The 18747-nt window shown below is 39.9% G+C and overlaps 1 protein-coding gene across 3 annotated transcripts in view; it reads right to left on the bottom strand.

Annotated features, from left to right (window-relative positions):
* PTPN21 (protein tyrosine phosphatase non-receptor type 21) overlaps positions 1–18747 on the bottom strand; it is a 65111-nt gene that overhangs the window by 25917 nt on the left and 20447 nt on the right. For all 3 annotated transcript variants that reach the window (XM_038746050.1, XM_038746056.1, XM_038746063.1), the window contains 8 exons: positions 11616–11785; positions 9889–9986; positions 7063–7130; positions 6283–6353; positions 5697–5784; positions 3969–4057; positions 3111–3198; positions 2599–2678 (listed from right to left, as the gene is read on the bottom strand). In XM_038746050.1, the coding sequence (XP_038601978.1) occupies positions 2599–2678; positions 3111–3198; positions 3969–4057; positions 5697–5784; positions 6283–6353; positions 7063–7130; positions 9889–9986; positions 11616–11785 (752 nt within the window). The remainder of the gene's footprint in view (positions 1–2598; positions 2679–3110; positions 3199–3968; positions 4058–5696; positions 5785–6282; positions 6354–7062; positions 7131–9888; positions 9987–11615; positions 11786–18747) is intronic.

The following is an 18747-nucleotide window of genomic DNA, read 5'->3' as shown; positions in this document are numbered from 1 at the left end:
TCCCACCGCCTATCTTTGGGAGTTCCTAAAAGGCTCAGTTCTGGGTCCCCGTCTATTCTCCATCTACACTCACTCCCCTAGAGAATTCATTTGCTCCTATGGCTTCAACTACCATCTCTATGTGGATAATTCCCAAATCTACATCTCCAACCCTAATCTCTCTCCTTCTGTACAGTTTCGTATTTCATCCTGCCTTCATGATTTCACTACTTGGATGTCCCACCGGCAACTCAAATTTAGCATGACAAAAACAGAACTTCTCATATTTCCACCCAAACTCTGTACTCCCCACTGACTTTCCATCAATGTAGACAGCACCACTTTCCTCCCTGTCTCACAAGCCTGTAACTTTGGTACAATCCTCAACTCATCTCTCTCATTCAACCCATGTATTTAATCTGTCACCAAATCCCATCGGTTCAACCTTCACAACACTGCCAAAATCCACCCTCTCCTCTCCATCCAAACTGCCATCATGTTAATCCAAACACTTACCTATTCTACCCTGATTACTGCATCAATCAATCAATCAATTGTATTTACTGAGCGCTTACTGTGTGCAGAGAACTGTACTAAGCGCTTGGGAAGTACAAGTTGGCAACATATAGAGACAGTCCCTACCCAACAGTGGGCTCACAGTCTAGAAGGGGGAGACAGAGAACAAAACCAAACATATTAACAAAATAGAATATGTACAAGTAAAATAAATAGAGTAATAAATATGTACAAACATATATACATATATACAGGTGCTGTGGGGAAGGGAAGGAGGTAAGACGGGGGGATGGAGATGGGGACGAGGGGGAGAGGAAGGAGGGGGCTCAGTCTGGGAAGGCCTCCTGAAGGAGGTGAGCTCTCAGTAGGGCCTTGAAGGGAGGAAGAGAGCTAGCTTGGCGGATGTTGGGAGGGAGGACATTCCAGGCCACGGGGATGATGTGGGCCAGGGGTCGACGGCGGGACAGGCAAGAACGAGGCACGGTGAGGAGATTAGAGGCAGAGGAGCGGAGGGTGCGGGCTGGGCTGTAGAAGGAGAGAAGGGAGGTGAGGTAGGAGGGGGCGAGGTAATGGAGAGCCTTGAAGCCGAGGGTGAGGAGTTTCTGCCTGATGCGCAGATTGATTGGTAGCCACTGGAGATTTTTGAGGAGGGGAGTAACATGCCCAGAGCGTTTCTGGACAAAGGCAATCCGGGCAGCAGCGTGAAGTATGGATTGAAGTGGGGAGAGACACGAGGATGGGAGATCAGAGAGGAGGCTGATGCAGTAGTCCAGACGGGATAGGATGAGAGCTTGAACGAGCAGGGTAGCGGTTTGGATGGAGAGGAAAGGGCAGATCTTGGCAATGTTGCGAAGCTGAGACTGGCAGGTTTTGGTCATGGCTTGGATGTGAGGGGTGAATGAGAGAGTGGAGTCGAGGATGACACCAAGGTTGCGGGCTTGTGAGACGGGAAGGATGGTAGTGCTGTCCACAGTGATGGGAAAGTCAGGGAGAGGGCAGGGATTGGGAGGGAAGACAAGGAGTTCAGTCTTGGACATGTTGAGTTTTAGGTGGCAGGCAGACATCCAGATGGAGATGTCCTGAAGGCAGGAGGAGATGCGAGCCTGGAGGGAGGGGGAGACAGCAGGGGCAGAGATGTAGATTTGGGTGTCATCAGTATAGAGATGATAGTTGAAGCCGTGGGAGCGAATGAGGTCACCACGGGAGTGAGTGTAGATCGAGAACAGAAGGGGACCGAGAACTAAACCTTGGGGAACCCCCACAGTAAGGGGATGGGAGGGGGAGGAGGAGCCTGCAAAAGAGACTGAGAATGAATGGCCGGAGAGATAAGAGGAGAACCAGCAGAGGACAGAGTCTGTGAAACCAAGGTTGGATAGCGTGTTGAGGAGAAGGGGGTGGTCCACAGTGTCGAAGGCAGCTGAGAGGTTGAGGAGGATTAGGATAGAGTATGAGCCGTTGGATTTGGCAAGCAGGAGGTCACTGGTGACCTTTGAGAGGGCGGTTTCCGTGGAATGTAGGGGATGGAAGCCAGACTGGCCTCCTTGCCAACCTTCCCACCTCCTGCTTCACCCCACTTCAGTTCACACTTGAAAATAATACAGTAGTTCCAACTCCTGTCTCTCACCCTTGAGAAAAGGAAAGCATTTGCTGTCCATTAAAACTTTCCCAGAATACTAGAACAAGATGAATATTCCAAAACAAGTTGATTCCTAACCATCAGGATAAAAAAGATTTATCTCTTCCACGTGTCTTTTAGTTTTAACACGAGAGACTGATAACAGCCACATTTTCAGATATGGACTCACAATTTTAAGAAACTCTCCAAAACTAAGGAACATCTTAAAGGTAAATCCTAGACCAAAACTAATGTTCAAAAATAATTTTAAGCTGTAACAGGAAATAAGTTATTAACGTCATATTTGTATGTAACCAATGTAGGAAAAAAATTTAGAGTAGCATTACAAAATAAGAAACTATTAATTTTTTAGTTTGGAAAAATATTTTAGTTTTTTAGTTTTTAATTTTTATTTCTAACTATTCAATGTTATAGATAAATGACTAATTCCCATATTTCCTGTAACATGATGATAAAGTAATACTTACAGGCTACATTTATTGAGTCTGTAAAATTTGTGTCTAGCAACACACAGCCTCCACACATATTTAGCAGTTTCCATGTCTTCCTAGCAAAGAAAATATTGATTAATTAATATCAATATTATGAAACATGGTCTTTTTTTGAATACAACTCTTTACTGGACAATATGTACTTTCAACTATAAAAAATGCAGGCTAAAGCCAAGTGGGCTCCAGAGACTGAAACATATAAAAAACAAATTTACAATACAAAATTACATGATATAATGTACAGTTACACCAAATACACATCAAGAATGAATAAAGAGATCTCCAGTGAGGAAGGCAAGGAGCTAGTGACTGAATATTTAGAGAATGCTTTGTATATATCGAAAGCGGAAAATATCATTTTCTCTCCCAACTCTGTTCTAAACTTTAATTTCAGAAGTGTCATTATCACTGTAAAATCACCAACCTTTGCTTACAATTTTTCAGACACTAAAACATGTTCTATGAAAAAAAAAATCACTGACACTCACAGTTTGAAACTGGATGGTTTCTTCTTTATTTGCCAGCTCTAATGCAAAAAAGGACTTGTTGTGAGACATATTAGCAATGTCATGCCACCTAAGTAACAGTGGATAGAGAATGACACAGTAAGTACATACAAACTTTAGAAATCTCAAATTTTTTTGACCTCCTAAATTTGATCCATGGGTGCATAATAATTTGGAAAAGAAGAAAATGAGAGAATATTATTTCTATGTCTATGATATTGTTGCAGTTAAAAATAGAGTAAATATAATCTCTTTAGAGGATATAATAAAATCACAACATTACTTAATAATAATAAGTGCTGACTATTTGCCAAGCACTGTTCTAAGTGCTGGGGTAGATACAGGAAAATCAGGTCCCACATGGGGCTCACAGAATAAGTAGAAGGGAGAACAATTATTGAATCTCCATTTTTCAGATGAGGGAACTGAGGCATAGAGAAGTTAAATGACTAATATCACCTATACTCAAGGCAAATATCCTGTTTTCCAAATCATAATATATGTGTTATGTATTTGGCAGAAATCTAGATTTTTGGAAGTTTGTTTTTGCAGCAAGCTATTTTTTCCCACATGAGTGAGTCCAAGAGCAGATACAAAAAATCATATTAAATCAAAGAGGTTAATTGAATAAGCACTAATTATTGAGCCCAGTTTGCATTTCTGAAGAATCACATAATTTTTACTGCATGAACCTGTTACAGGAGTTCATTGAGTAATAAATAACTTGTTGAATTCATTAGGACATAATTCCAAATCAATTTATGTGGGAGGCTGACTGGTGTCAGAATTGATATCAAAATGACAGACTTCTAGGAATGCTTGAATTTGAATAATAAATACCTAAATATAACTGGAGGCCTCCCACTTTTGTGTTTCACAAAAATACCATCAAGGCATGCTCCAATGCATATGTCGCTCCCTTGGCTGTCCTGAAAGAAAAGAAATAATACAAGTACAAAAAATTGACTTACTGTGCCACTTAATCAAAAAAAATCACAGGTGCTTGTATTTATAAGTGCTCATTTATTTATTTGCTTCAGAAAATAGAATCACATAACAATCATTATGCTCAATGAAAATTTGTTAATTTTATGATTTTGTTGTAAATATATACAAACATCAGGAAATTGTCCCAGAAACCTTTTGCCTCCACGTTTATCCAATTTACTATAGGGTTTGGGTTATGAGAAATATAATTCTTTTGGATGGTGTTTGTTAAGCACTTACTACATGTCAATCACTGTTTGAAGCACTGAGGTAGACTGCAAGCTCATTTTGGGCAGGGAATGTGTCTGTTGTTGTATTGTACTCTCCCAAGTGTTTAGTATAGTGCTTTGCACATTTAAGCACTCAATAAATACAACTGAATGAATGAATGAATACATGCTAACCAGGTGGACACAGTCCCTGTCCCACATGGAACCCTCTCTCTTCATAGGAGGAACAGGTGTTTAATCCTCAGTTTACATATGAGGAAACAGGCACAGAGAAGTGAAGTGACTTGCCCAAAGTCACACAGCAGGCAACCTGTAAAGCTGGGATTAGAAACTAGGTCATATGACTCCCAAACCTGTGCTCTCTCCACTAGGTCATGTTGCATCTTTGGAATTTTGAATTTCAGATATCGTCCGAAAGTTTTTGAACTATTAGCATCAGCATCTCTTACTGCATCAGCCTTCTCTCTGATCTCCCATCCTCGTGTCTCTCCCCACTTCAATCCATACTTCATGGTGCTGCCCGGATTGTCTTTGTCCAGAAACGCTCTGGGCATGTTACTCCCCTCCTCAAAAATCTCCAGTAGCTACCAATCAATCTGCGCATCAGGCAGAAACTCCTCACCCTGGGCTTCAAGGCTCTCCATCACCTCACCCCCTCCTACCTCACCTCCCTTCTCTCCTTCTACAGCCCTCCCCGCACCCTCCGCTCCTCTGCTGCTAATCTCCTCACCGTACCTCATTCTCGACTGTCCCACCATCGACCCCCGGCCTAAATCATCCCCATGGCCTGGAATGTCCTCCCTCCCAACATCCGCCAAGCTAGCTCTCTTCCTCCCTTCAAGGCCCTACTGAGAGCTCACCTCCTTCAGGAGGCCTTCCCAGACTGAGCCCCTTCCTTCCTCTCCCCCTCGTCCCCCTCTCCATCCCCCCATCTTACCTCCTTCCCTTCCCCACAGCACCTGTATATATGTATATATGTTTGTACATATTTATTACTCTATTTATTTGTTTATTTTACTTGTACATATCTATTCTATTTATTTTATTTTGTTAGTATGTTTGGTTTTGTTCTCTGTCTCCCCCTTTCGGACTGTGAGCCCACTGTTGGGTAGGGACTGTCTCTATATGTTGCCAACTTGTACTTCCCAAGCACTTAGTACAGTGCTCTGCACACAGTAAGCGCTCAATAAATATGATTGATGATGACATTAGCATTATTTTGAGTAACTGGACATTGTTTCTGTTTAATAAAAATAAAATATAAAGCAAAACCAAAAAATTAAGATTTCTAAGGACTTGGAGAATTTGTACTATTTGTACTATGAGCCATTAGAATTATAGTCAAGCTTACCTTGGCAGGGTAGCTCTCTTCCCCATAGCCTTCCATTCTTTCTACCTCCTGCATATATAACATTTCGGCATCAGGTGGTGTAAGTCCTCTACAAGCAAAACAGTGTTGGTTCACAATGAGACTGGTCACCAAGTTAGAAGTGAAAAAGCTGTTTCTTAGCAGTAAAACTCTAAAACTTCTCAAAACTAACTCCTCATTTGGAACTTAAATTTTTAAATGCAATAACTCAAAGCTAAACCTCCATCTGAAAAATACACTAATTCCTTTGGCTTCAAAAACAGAAATTCAGTTAAGCAACTCAGAGTCAATCACAAAAGGAAACACCAAGATATATGCATTTATACGGCATAGTCTACTAATGGGATCATCTAAAAGGCATACAATAGTTACTTCAAATAACATGCAGTCCACCTTTGAATCATCTGGGTTTGTCTTGGCTTTCTCTGGTATAAGATTTTTCTTGGATGTAACCATAACCAGAAACTCACACAGCTTTTAGGACAAGCATTCAGGGAATTTACTCATTGTTTACTTAAAATTGAACTGAAATGGCTTATTTCAAAATTCTGTATATTTTAATGCTCACCTGTATTTCCGATGCAGCAAAGCCACTTTTTGTGTAGCTTCTTCAATAACTTTTTCATCCTGTAACCAGCCCTGAATACAAAACAGAAAGTAATTTGATAGTGGAATATCTCTGGAATAAATTTAGTGTGGAGCTTTACTACCACACAAGCATATGATTTAGATTAATCAGAGTCATTTGGGCTCGGGTGCTCTTTGATTCTGCCCTTTCTAGGTTGTGTTGTAAAATAACTCCCACTGGTGAGCCAAAGGAACCTGCCCTATTTTCACAGTTCATATTTCATCACCACTATACTGCAGGGGCCACAAATCATGTTATTCAAACTTTGTAATATTTCTGACTACAAGGAAGTAGGATCTAATCCCCATTTTACAGTTGAGGAAACTGAGGCACAGAAGTTAAATGACTTGCCCAAGGTCACAAAGCAAGCAACTGGCCACGCCGGGATTAGAACCCAGGTCCTGTGACTCCCTGGCCCATGCTTTTTCCACTACACCATGCTGCTATTTCTCTACATGTGAACAGTTTATATCGATTCTGCCAAAATACATTTTACAAATGCCAGATATCAGTGTCTGTCATTACAGAAAGAACCTAAGAGTACTAAATGAAGAAGGTACAGGTCACTAGGCAATGAATTTGGGGTCCTGTAGGATAGGAAGTAGTTTTTTTTTAATTAACAATAATCTATCCATTATATAAGCTTGTTTTTGTACATTATAAAAATATCACAATCATTTTTTATAAACAAATATAACATGAACTGAGGAAGTTTCTTACCACAGGAAACAAGGCAAATCTTTGCAGAAATTCTTGAGATTCATACTGATCAAAGTCACCAAAATCAGCTATAAAGAAATGAAAAAATAGCAAGAATTACTTTATTGGTTTATTAGATTCCTTTTTGCCACACACAGATCTGTTTACACAATACAATTACATGCACACCACACATATATACAACATTATCATACAAACCAACCCACTCAGTGGCTCACAAAACACGAACAGTTAGTAGGGAAATTCCTGAATTATTCAAGTCTGCTGTGAGATAGCTTTCTTCCCCTCCTCTCTCCGCATCAGTGGTTCTTTTGAAGTATCAGCCTGTAGATAGGTCAGAAAGGTGGACAGAGAGCATGCGACGTGGGGCAGATGTCACAGACACCTTGTTTTCTCTGCTTTTGCCTTTTTCCAACCCAAAGGCTGTGAGGCTGGCCTGTTTGACTGCTCTCTTGATGGCTAAGGACAAATTTTTATGGATGCAGGTTTTGAAGAGACAAATAAAAAAGCTCATGTATTGTGTTCTTTTAAACAACATTCGTTTAGCACTTTCCTTACAAAATATGCACAGCTTGGGAGCAGGCACATACAACAAAGCAAGGTTTCCTTAACATGGGAAGCAGCATAGTCTATTGGAAAGAGCATGTGCCTGGGAGTCTAAGGACCTGAGTTCTAATCCTGGCTCTGCCAAATTGCTTGCTTTGTGCCCCTGGGCAAGTCACTTAACTTCTCTGTGCCTTAGTTCCCTCAACTGTAAAATGAAAACCTGTTCTCCATCCTACTTTGACTTTGAGCCCCATGCAGAGTAGGGACAGTATCTGACCTAATTAACGTTTACCCACCCCAGCACTTATAACAGTGTTTGACACACTGTAAGCTTTTAACAAACACCATAAAAAATGAGGTTTCATAAGAATATAACCCTGGCATGAGAGGAGAACTGGGTGTACTATCTTAAAAATGATCTCAACAGGTCTCTTGCTTCCCCCATTCAATGCTATTTGGTCACAATGTGACTAAATAATTATTCCCAGTCATTCAAGTCACAAAACTTACAGCAAGAGAATCAAGTTTGGGAAGTCCCAAAATACTTTGCTCAACAAGCAAATTAATAAACCCTAAAAGTAGGGTACTGGCATACATTATTTTAACAGTGACTCTCCTAAGGCAAGACACATAAGACTGTGAGCCCGCTGCTGGGTAGGGACCGTCTCTATATGTTGCAAACTTGTACCTCCCAAGTGCTTAGTACAATGCTCAGCCCACAGTAAGCGCTCAATAAATACGATTGAATGAATTTAAGGATTAGACTATGAGGAGAAAATAATTATCTCATTTGAAATATTACTAACATACAAAAAGACTGAAGCACTCGTTTTGCAATATGTACAGAGGGAGCTCTACTTCAATCAACCACTTGTATTTACTGAGCGCTTGCTGTGTGCAGAGCACTGTTCTAACCCCTGGGGAAAGCACAATACAGCAGAGTTAGTAGATGCGATCCCAGCCCACAAGGAGCTTACAGTCTACAGGGGGAGACAGATAGTAATATAAATAATCAATCATTGGTATTCAGTGTTTAATGTGCAGTGCTTGGTGGAGCACAATACAAGAGAATTAGTGGATACGTTCCCTGCCTATAACAAACTTACAGCCTAAAGGAGGAGATACACGTTAATATAAATAAAAATTTATAACATTTAATTTAAAGTTTACGTACATAAGTGTTGTGTGGACAGGGGTGGGAAGAATATCAAATGTCCAAAGGTCACAGATCCAAGTGCAGAGATGACACAGAAGGGAGAGGGTTTAAAAGGGCTCTGGGATGTGTGACCATTTAACACTGCTTTGAAGAAGGAGAGTGTGGTCGTCCGGTGTATATGGACATGGAGGGAGTTCCAGACTGGGGGAGGATGTGAGAAGGGTTTGGCAGTGAGACAGATGAGATGGGGGCACAGTGAGTAAACTGTGCTAGAAGAGGAGCAGAGTGTGTGGGCAGGACTGTAGTAGGAGATTAGTGAGTTGAGGTAGTATGGGTGAGCTGATTGAGTGCTTTAAAGCTGATATGGTAAGGAGTTTCTGTTGACATGACGGTGAATGGGGAGCCATTGGAGGTTCCTGAAGAGTGGGAAGACCCAAACTGAACATTTTTGTTAAAAAATGAACCATGCAGCAGAGTGAAGTATGGACTGCAGTGGGGAGAGACAAGGGGCCAGGAGATCAGTGAGGAGGCTGATACAGAAGTTAAGGAGGGATAGGATAAGTGCTTGAATCAGCATGGTAGCAGTTTGGATGGAGAGGAAAGGGCAGATTTTAGCAATGTTGTGAAGGCAGAACTGACAGGATTTGGTGAAAGATTATGTGGGTTGAATGAGAGATTAATTGAGAGTAATGCCAAAGTTATGGGTTGGTTTTTCTCCCCCATTCTCCCATTCCCTGTCTGAGGGCATTCGTGAGAAGTTGAAAGGAAGTGGGATAGAATGAGAACAGAAAATGGATGAAGAGAATAAGCAGTGGAGTAAGGGGGAGACAACAGTAATGAGAGTGGGTCATAGCATTTTGGAAATCCACAGCCAAAGCAAAAAAGAGTGTTCTTCAGGAAATTAATTCAAGGTTAATCTCCAAATCAAATGTGTTCAAACTATAGATTGCAATTGTTTGTGCCAAAGGAGTACAAGTGATACATATGAAAAATCATGAAGCGAGTTACTTTAAGTGATTAGAATGTAATGGACTACACACTAAGTATGTGTCCAGATGGAGTATTTGTTTCCATCTTTAAGAAAAACATCTCAAAGTATTTATTTCCCTCCGACCTCAGCTTACCTTGAACAGCTAAGCCTGCGAGGTGAACTCCTTGTTCTAATGTACAAGGAATGTTTCCTTCTAAGATATCTTTCTTCAGCTGCAAATAATACTGATATCTACCAAAAACAAAAATCCATGATATGTCCTCAAATCGAAATAAAATGCAGTTCATTATGACTCTTTACAAACATGCCAACTGAAGTAATTACATAGAGATTACATAAGGATTACAGCACTATATGATGGATCCTTGGCAGTCTGATGCTGCCCTATCCCACTACAGAATCAGCTACCAAATTCAGTCAGCCACTCCTCGACTGTGAAAAAAGGACCCTAAATTGGACGGATTATGGGTTCTTTGCCTTCTAAGACTCCCTTCTTTTGGTGCCTAACTCCTACAGATGATAAATTGGCTAGCCAATAAACAATTTTCCTTTATCAGTTCATTCATTCAATCGTCTTTACTGAGCACTTACTGTGTGCAAAGCACTGTACCAAGCGCTTACTTCCCCCAAATGGTCTCTAATTACAACCTAATGATTAATTCTGAAAATAATTCAGGTTTATGAGACATCTTACCCTCGCTTTTCCCTCCTGTGTCTAGGAGTTTTCTCTTAAATGGGATACTTCTGTTTGTTTTCAATTCTTTTAACTTTAAACATAATTTGCATGACAGTCACTTTAATTTTCAGTGGGTGAAAAATGACCACGTTTCACTCCAAAAATATTAGTGAATTGTACTTGTGCATAGCAGCTATATTTACAAAGTAACAGAACTGAATGCATAGTATTCTATTAAAACCTATTCATGAGCATTGACTATAAACTTTGATAGTTAAACTTTATCACAAATACTGCATAAGTTTTGCCCCAAAACTGCAAGAAAGTGCTAACTAAAACCTGATCAACACTGCATAAACAGTATTTCATAGCATCAGAATTACTTATTGATGCAAAATATCTTTGCATGTACATGTTATCTAAATGAAGTATTCATAAAATCAGCAAGGGTTTGGTAAAAGTTGCTGTTGAAATATTCTTAATGACATACTGGACAGTACAGTTTAGGTGACTCAGGTTTCCCAACTTTTCTTGGGTAAACATCTCTCCTGGCACTTCAACTACCAATTTAAAGGCCTCCTTTACATTTTTCTCCTTAAGATAGGTCTGCCCAATCAGTGTTTTATCCCCTGTTCTTCCTCCCCATCCAATAAATCCCCAGCTGCTAGTCCCCATTCCTTTTTCGGTCAGAATATTTACTCCTTCAGCACTAGTTAGTTGTTCTACCAACACTTCTTCCCTTCTTTTCCCAAGACCTCGGTAACATCCTCCTGCTTTAGAGACCCTCTCATGGAGTAGCCAGTACCTCTGCGGTAATCACAGCCAGGAAACAATTTTGCATATTTTCCCCCAAGGGAGACCTGCTCTAGGTCCACCCCCTTCCAAACTTCAGTACCATCACAAAAATACAAGAAAACCAAAGGAAATGAAAAAACAAAAACATATCCTGCAATATTTCAAAAACATTACATGTGGAAACTCAATGTTCCTTTCCCTCACCCTTTTATGCCCAGTGATGGCACAGAATTGTAACTCCCAAGATATAAAACCCACAGGTTGGTTGAAAACTTATTGGAGGGATTATACAGAGCTTTAAAATGGGTTGAGTCTCTTTTCTGGTTTTAATTTTAATTTAATTTCTTTATCCTGCTAGATTATTTTCAAACAATGCATACCATTCTCACCTAGTAATCTCCTGCTGAAGCTGAGAAACCGTAGGCACGTAAAACACTACCCCAAAATAGACTGTAGGTTCCAAGGCATACTTATCCAGCTGCTTTTTCAAAGGCTTGTCCAAATCTACCCACCGGCGTTGATTTTGCTTATTGCAATACCACAGGCTGAAGTAAGTAATCTGAAAAGGAAAAAGATGGATAAACAAAGCCAGAAACTACAGAATAATCTCAATCACTGTATTTGGATCAATCCAGAGATGGGGACGAATTACAATCAGTATCAGTTCATTTTTCAGCATAGGAAAATGGTATAGTCTAATAAGAAGAAATAACGGTTGAAACCAATACCTGCCTGCTTGGAAGTGGAGGAAGAAATCCATTTAATTCAAATGTGGGTTCTTACAAATATGTACAAATATTTCAATTTGGTTAATTTGTTTTGGAATCTGCCTCCACATCAGAATGCTTTGGACATGCCACAAAGTTTAAAGTTTAGTCCTTTAAAAAGATGGATTTTGAAACACGTTCTGGTGCATGAATTATATTCATCAAAATTATAATTTAAAATGAACACTTTAATACTATATCTTCATTAGAACACCTTTCCTATGGATTTGCCTCTTTTTGTATGAATTTGTACAATGTTTTCATTCTAAAATACTGTTAAATATGTATGTTTTAAATCAAAAGTAATTTATATTGCAATTCATAGCACAAGATTTAGAAGTTAAAAATAGCAAGTAGAGAGGCCTCACTGCTGTCAGCTAAAATAGCACATAAGCAAATTTCAAAATTTTCATGGACCTATTTGCCAAGATATATTTTAAATCTGCCCTTCAGAATCCCCAAATGATGCTAGAGGGTGAGCTTTTAGTAAATACATTATGCAAAACAAATAATAATAATAATACTTTTTATTAGTGTTTACTCTGAGCCATGAACTGAGCTAAGCACTGGGGTAGATTCAAGGTAATAATATTGGGCACCATACCTATCCTAAACCTCACATTCTAAGAAGACATGGTAAGAACTTTGTCTCAGGAAACAGGGTCCAGAGAGGTTGAGTGATCTGCCCACCACTACACAGCATGTCGGCAGGGATTGTGTCTACCAACCCTTTTGTACTGTACTGTCCCAACCGCTTAGTACAGGGCTCTGTAAACAGTGAGGGCTCAATAAAAATGACTGATCAGCAGAACTAGGATTAGAACCCAGGTGATCTGACTCCCAATTCTATGCTCTTTTCACTTGATCATATTGCCTCTCAAATTTGAGATCTGTCTTGTCTTATGATGTTGACGCTTAGCGACTCCATGAATACATGTCTCCCAGAACGCCCCACCTCCATCTGAAATCATTCTGGCAGTATATCCATAGAGTTTTCTTGGTAAAAATATGGAAGTGGCTTACCATTGCCTTCTTCCACACAGTAAACTTGAGTCTCCACCCTCGAATCTCTCCTATGCTGCTGCTGCCCAGCACAGGTGAGTTTTGACTGGAGAGAGATTGCCTTCCACTCGCTAGCCACTGCCCAAGCTAGGAATGGAATGGGTATGCCACTGCTTGACCCTCCCTCTCGTAGCCGAGATTGGTAGAGCACTGGAAACTCTCCAGGTGTGATCCTGAGAGGGGTTGAGTTCTCTAATAGATGCTAAAACTAAAGCATTACTTATAACAAGGTCAAGTAGCCTTGAATTAATCACAGTATATATTGAACACCAGTTCTGTGGCAGAGCACTGTACTAAGCACCTGGAAGAGTACAATAGAGTTAGAAGACATGACCTCTGCTTTGTTAAGCATCTTTTCCCTTTCTAATGAATGAAAATATTTTCTTTTAAAAGAAAAAATTTCATATTTGTTGAGCACTTACTATGTGCCACGGACTGTACTAAATGCTGGGGCAGATACAAGATAATCAGGTTGGACATAGCCCATGTCCTACATGGGGCTCAAGGGTTTACCTTTTCCCCCAAATAGTCTTCCCACAGATCCGATTTGATTAGCTTGTATCCACCACAGTGCTTAGTACAGTGCCTGGCATGGAGTAAATGCTTAAAAAATATCATAAAAAAGAGTAAATACTCAATAAATTCTACCAATTGAATGACTAATGGCAGGCTCGGGACTATAGCCTTGAAGTCCTGACTCACAGTGTGCTTTCCAGTAGACCACACTGCCTCCCAATGCATTGAGTCACAATGGAAGAAAATTATATTTTGAAGAATAACATTCTAATTTCCTAGACTGCACTAATTTCATTTCTCATATTAACCTGTACATGACCTTATCAGAGGCATCTTTCACCTCAGGGCAATAGAACTCCAAATTCTCCATTATATCCTGCATCCCATAGTGACTCACTCTTTTTCACATTCACTAGTTGCTTCTTGAGATAGGCATGTGGGAGGAGGGATTAAGGGATGTGTAAAAACAGTTCCAGAGTGACTAATAATAGGCTACTAGATAAATATAAACTACATGGATTAATTTTGAGATCCCCAAATAACACTGGCCACATTATTCAATACAGATAGATTTTTTTTAATCGATCTGTGTTCTATAAAAAGAACTTCTATGTCTGTATCAAGGCAGGTCTGCCAGCTTAAAGTTAGTAACCAGCTGTTAGCCTCCATGATGTGACATGCTCTTTTTAAATGTCACCCGAGTAAAAAAGAAATTTCTAGATGCAATCCTCAGGGGAGCTTAATCACTTGTAAATCCAGGCAGCAGAATAGTGTGTAGTTCAGCCATTTACAGGCTACATAATAATAATAATAATAATAATGGCATTTATTAAGCTCTTACTATGTGCAAAGCACTGTTCTAAGTGCTGGAAAGGTTACAAGGAGATCAGTTTGTCCCACAGGGGGCTCACAGTCTTAATCCCCATTTTACAGATGAGGTAACTCAGGCACAGAGAAGTTAAGTGACTTGCCCAAAGTCACACAGCTGACAATTGGCGGAGCCAGAATTCAAATCCGTGACCTGGCTCCAAAGCCCGTGCTCTTTCCACTGAGCCACGCTGCTTCTCTACATCAGATACATCAGACCAAAACTGCTCCAGTCAGGGTTGTTTTTTTTAACATGGTATTCGTTTAGTGCTTACTATGTGTTGAGCACTGTCCTAAGCACTGAGGTAGATACAAAGTTATCTGGTTGGACCCTGTCTAACATGGGGCTCAGAGTCTAAACTGAACAGTCCTCCTTTTACAGATGAGGTAATTGAGGCCCAGAAAAGTTGACTTGCCCAAGGTCACACAGCAGACAAGTGGCAGAGCTGGGATTAGAACCCAGGTCCTCTGACTCCCAAACCTGTGCTCTATCCACTAGGCTATGCAGCTTCAAAGGTGAAAGGAAGGCATGAGGATTTGAGGCCTGAATTATTGGGAAAACCATCTACATTATGTAAAAGTATCTGGATGCTATTTTACTTTGACTGCGGAGCCCTGGGTTCACTCTGGTTTCTCTGTACCAACTAACCTGCTCCCTTTCGAGCATCAGAATAAATAAATGACTCAGTCCTTCAATTTCCTTCCCAGATTTTCTCATTACATTTTTGCTCAGTATAATTTATCCTTCATTAAATAACTGAGAAATGCTATTCACAGACCAATTTTCCAGTTGGTGGATTACTGGATCTCTTTTTCTCCTTCCCATTTTTGATCATTTCATGTCTCAACATCTCCACTGAAGAGAGAGTAGAAGTAAAGAGTCAAGTCAAACCCTACATTCAATTCTGGAAAGCACTGTGGCTTAGTGGACAAAGTATAAGCCTGAGAACATATGCTTTTTAGAAATGGAAATGTATTTATATTGCTACTGACATAATTCAGGAAGATATTTTTCTTACCTTATTAAATGGTGATTTCAAAAACCTCAACGAAATTTTTAAAAATTGTCAAAATTGCAGGCTTTTTGTTTTCTTTGTATATTGTCAGTTTTACCTTATCTCTGATTTATATCTTCTTCATTACCTTTACCAGTTCAATTCAGGCACTCCAAATAGAGATTAGCTGCCCTAAAACTACTATTTTTACTTCAAATTAATTTTGTAAAAATAAAATCTGGTAAATTTTTAAAAAGTATCTTATGTCTAGGAGGAGCAAACTGCCTAAACTGCCGTTTAAAATACTCAATAGCCTCATTTTGACCCAACAAAGGGAACAGATAACTGGTAATTAGTGTTTTAGTCTTTGATGAGCCTAGTTTGATTAATGAATGGTATTGAATTTGAAAACTCAGTATGCCCTAGTAGAAAGAGCGTGGGCCTGGGAGTCAGAGGACCTGGGTTCTAATCCCACTCTGCCACTTGTCTGCTGTGTGACCTTGGGCAAGCCACTTAACTTCTCTATGTGTTAGTTATCTCATCTGTAAAATGAGAATTAAGACTGGGAGCCCCTTATGGGATAGACTTTGTCCAACCTGATTAGCTTGTACCTACCCCAGTGTTTAGTGCAGTGCCTGGCACATAGTAAGCACTTAAATATCATACAAAAAAAAATCCCAGCTCTACCAATTACTTGTGGTGTGATCTTAGGCAAGCTACTTAACCTCTCTGTGGCTCAGTTACCTCATCTGTAAAATGGGGATTAAATCCTCCTCCCTCCAATTTAGACTGTGAGCCCCATATGGGATAAGGATTGTGTCCAACCTGGTAAATTTGCATTTATCCCAACTCTTATAACAGTGCTTGACACATAGAAAGCACTTAACAAATGACATTTGGGAAAAAAAAGGTAGTTTAGGCTCACAGAGCTTTAGTATGGTGTTCATGTGTGTACCTCCCCATTGGTCAGCGAGTCTTATTGATAGCTAATGTCGACAAGTGCTGGACTTCCTGCCCTCCATCACCTGATCTGTGAGAATTTCCTTGACCTCACCCAGGCTGGCAGTGGGAAGCTCATTATGGGCAGGTATTGTATCTTACTGTTATACTGTACTCTCCCAAGCACTTAGTACAGTGCTCTGCACATAGTAAGGGCTCAATAAATACGACTGAACGAAAGTGACTTGGGTCAACAGCAAAGCAGTAACTTGCCTGCTGCTGTCAAACCGACTGGGAGGCTGGAATCAGGATTCCTGAGGCACAATTCTGTAGCGCTCAGAGACTCTTTGGTTACTCACTGTTGTGCTTGCATTAATTAGTGCAAACATTGTGTCCAAAGTTGTTATAACCAAAATGGAGTTTTTTCATTGGAAAAGGTCAGTCAGCATAAGTACTCCTGATGGCTGTAAATCCAATAATAAATAAGGTTGGATTCCATATGGGCTTCACAGGAAAAAAAAAATCCAGAAAGTTAGTCAATTGCACAATGACAAAGGCAAAACCTTTGTAGATGGATACATGGATGACTAATTTAGGCTCCAAAGTTTGAGGTTTTGCATCCCTTACTATTTTCTTACCTTTCCCTGATGTAATATTTAAAGATAACATAATTATCTTACCCTTTTTACAAATCTCAGCTATTATATTCATCTTGTTTTGGTAATGAACTATCTAGATTGGGAATGCACTATGTAAAGACTGCATGTCTTCTTTTTGGAACAAAAGTAAATTCCCTTTAACTTCATCAATTCCTGCTTGCTCTAGTGAGGGAGCTGTAAAGTGATCCTGCTTCCATTATCCTTTCCTTCCTAATTTTGAAACTTTACCTCTATCTAGGGTTTGCTAATCCACCTCTGGTCATCCTATTAGTACAACTAAGATAAATGAAGCTAAAGTGATGTTTGCTTATGAAAGAACTATGCGGGGAAAGAATGGGAAAATATTTGCTAAGCCAGCAAACGATAGGGAAACTATGTGAGCAGAACACTTGGTGAATTAAGTAGAGATCTGAACAATTTTCTAGTGAATTTGATCAATGTGGGCTGTCAACCTGGAGAATTCAGGTCAAACTCTTTTTCCTCAGTATTTATTGAACGCTTATTGTGTGCAGAGCACTGTACTAAGTGCTTGGGAAAGTACAATACAACAAAGTTGATAGACACGTTCCCTACCCACAAGAAGTTTACAGCCTAGAAGAGTTTACAATCTAGAGGTAGCTGCCCCACTCCCTACACATCTCCCACTTTGTTTTGCCATGTTGAATCAACCCACGTTTAAATCAACCCATCTGATTTAATCCCATAGTGATGATGTTAATTAACACTTTTGGGAATGACTTCTTTATAAAGATAAAATCCCTTTAAAATCCTCACAAAACGGAAAAGCCTAAGAATGTTAGCCCTTAAACTGGAATTGCTACCTTTGCAGACCCCTTTTCCTTAACTGAATGAACAGTGTAGTTATTTAAATTCATTTATACAATTTGAGCAAGAAATCGTCATTTGAGAATTTCTACAATTTTATATTTTTTCTTGTCTAAGTCTGTAATTCTTTTTGAATTTTCAATATTTTTTAAATGGTATCTTTTAAGTGCTTAATATGTGTCAGGCACTGTAATCAATCAATCAATCAATCGTATTTATTGAGTGCTTACTGTGTGCAGAGCACTGTACTAAGCGCTTGGGAAGTACAAGTTGGCAACATATAGAGACAGTCCCTACCCAACAGTGGGCTCGCAGTGGTGTAGATACAAGTTAATCAGGTTGGCCACAGTCCATGTCTCACACAGGGCTCACAGTTTTAATCCCCATGAGGTAACTGAGGCACAGAGAAGTGAAGTGACTTCTTCACACAGGTCACACAGCAGAGCTGGGACTAGAACCAGGTCCTTCTGTTCGTTGTTCATTGCCAAGGAGCAAAATTATTTCTTCACCAAAGCAGATAAATCTATTATTGCAGACAGGCCCTACTTACATCTTAAGGCTTCGGTCACAGTATAGTCTCATCCAAAGTGCTATCACGTTAATCCACGTACTTATATCCTATAAATGTATGCTGCCTCCTGTCTCTACCCACTTCAGTCCATACTTCACGCTGCTGCTCTCATCATTTCTCACAAAAATGTTCAGTCCATGTTTCCCCACTCCTAAAGAACCTCCAGGGGTTGCCCATCCACCTCCCCATCAAACAGAAACTTTAAAGCACTCAATCACCTTGTCTCCTCCTACCTCATCTCATGACTCTCCTACTACAACCCAATCTGCACATTTCGCTCCTCTAAAGCCAACCTACTCTCTGTACCTCGATCTCATGTC

This window comes from Tachyglossus aculeatus, chromosome 1, assembly GCF_015852505.1.
Source record: "Tachyglossus aculeatus isolate mTacAcu1 chromosome 1, mTacAcu1.pri, whole genome shotgun sequence".
Taxonomy (NCBI): domain Eukaryota; kingdom Metazoa; phylum Chordata; class Mammalia; order Monotremata; family Tachyglossidae; genus Tachyglossus; species Tachyglossus aculeatus.
Note: the sequence above shows the minus strand (reverse complement) of the source record. Positions and strands in the feature narration are given on the sequence as shown.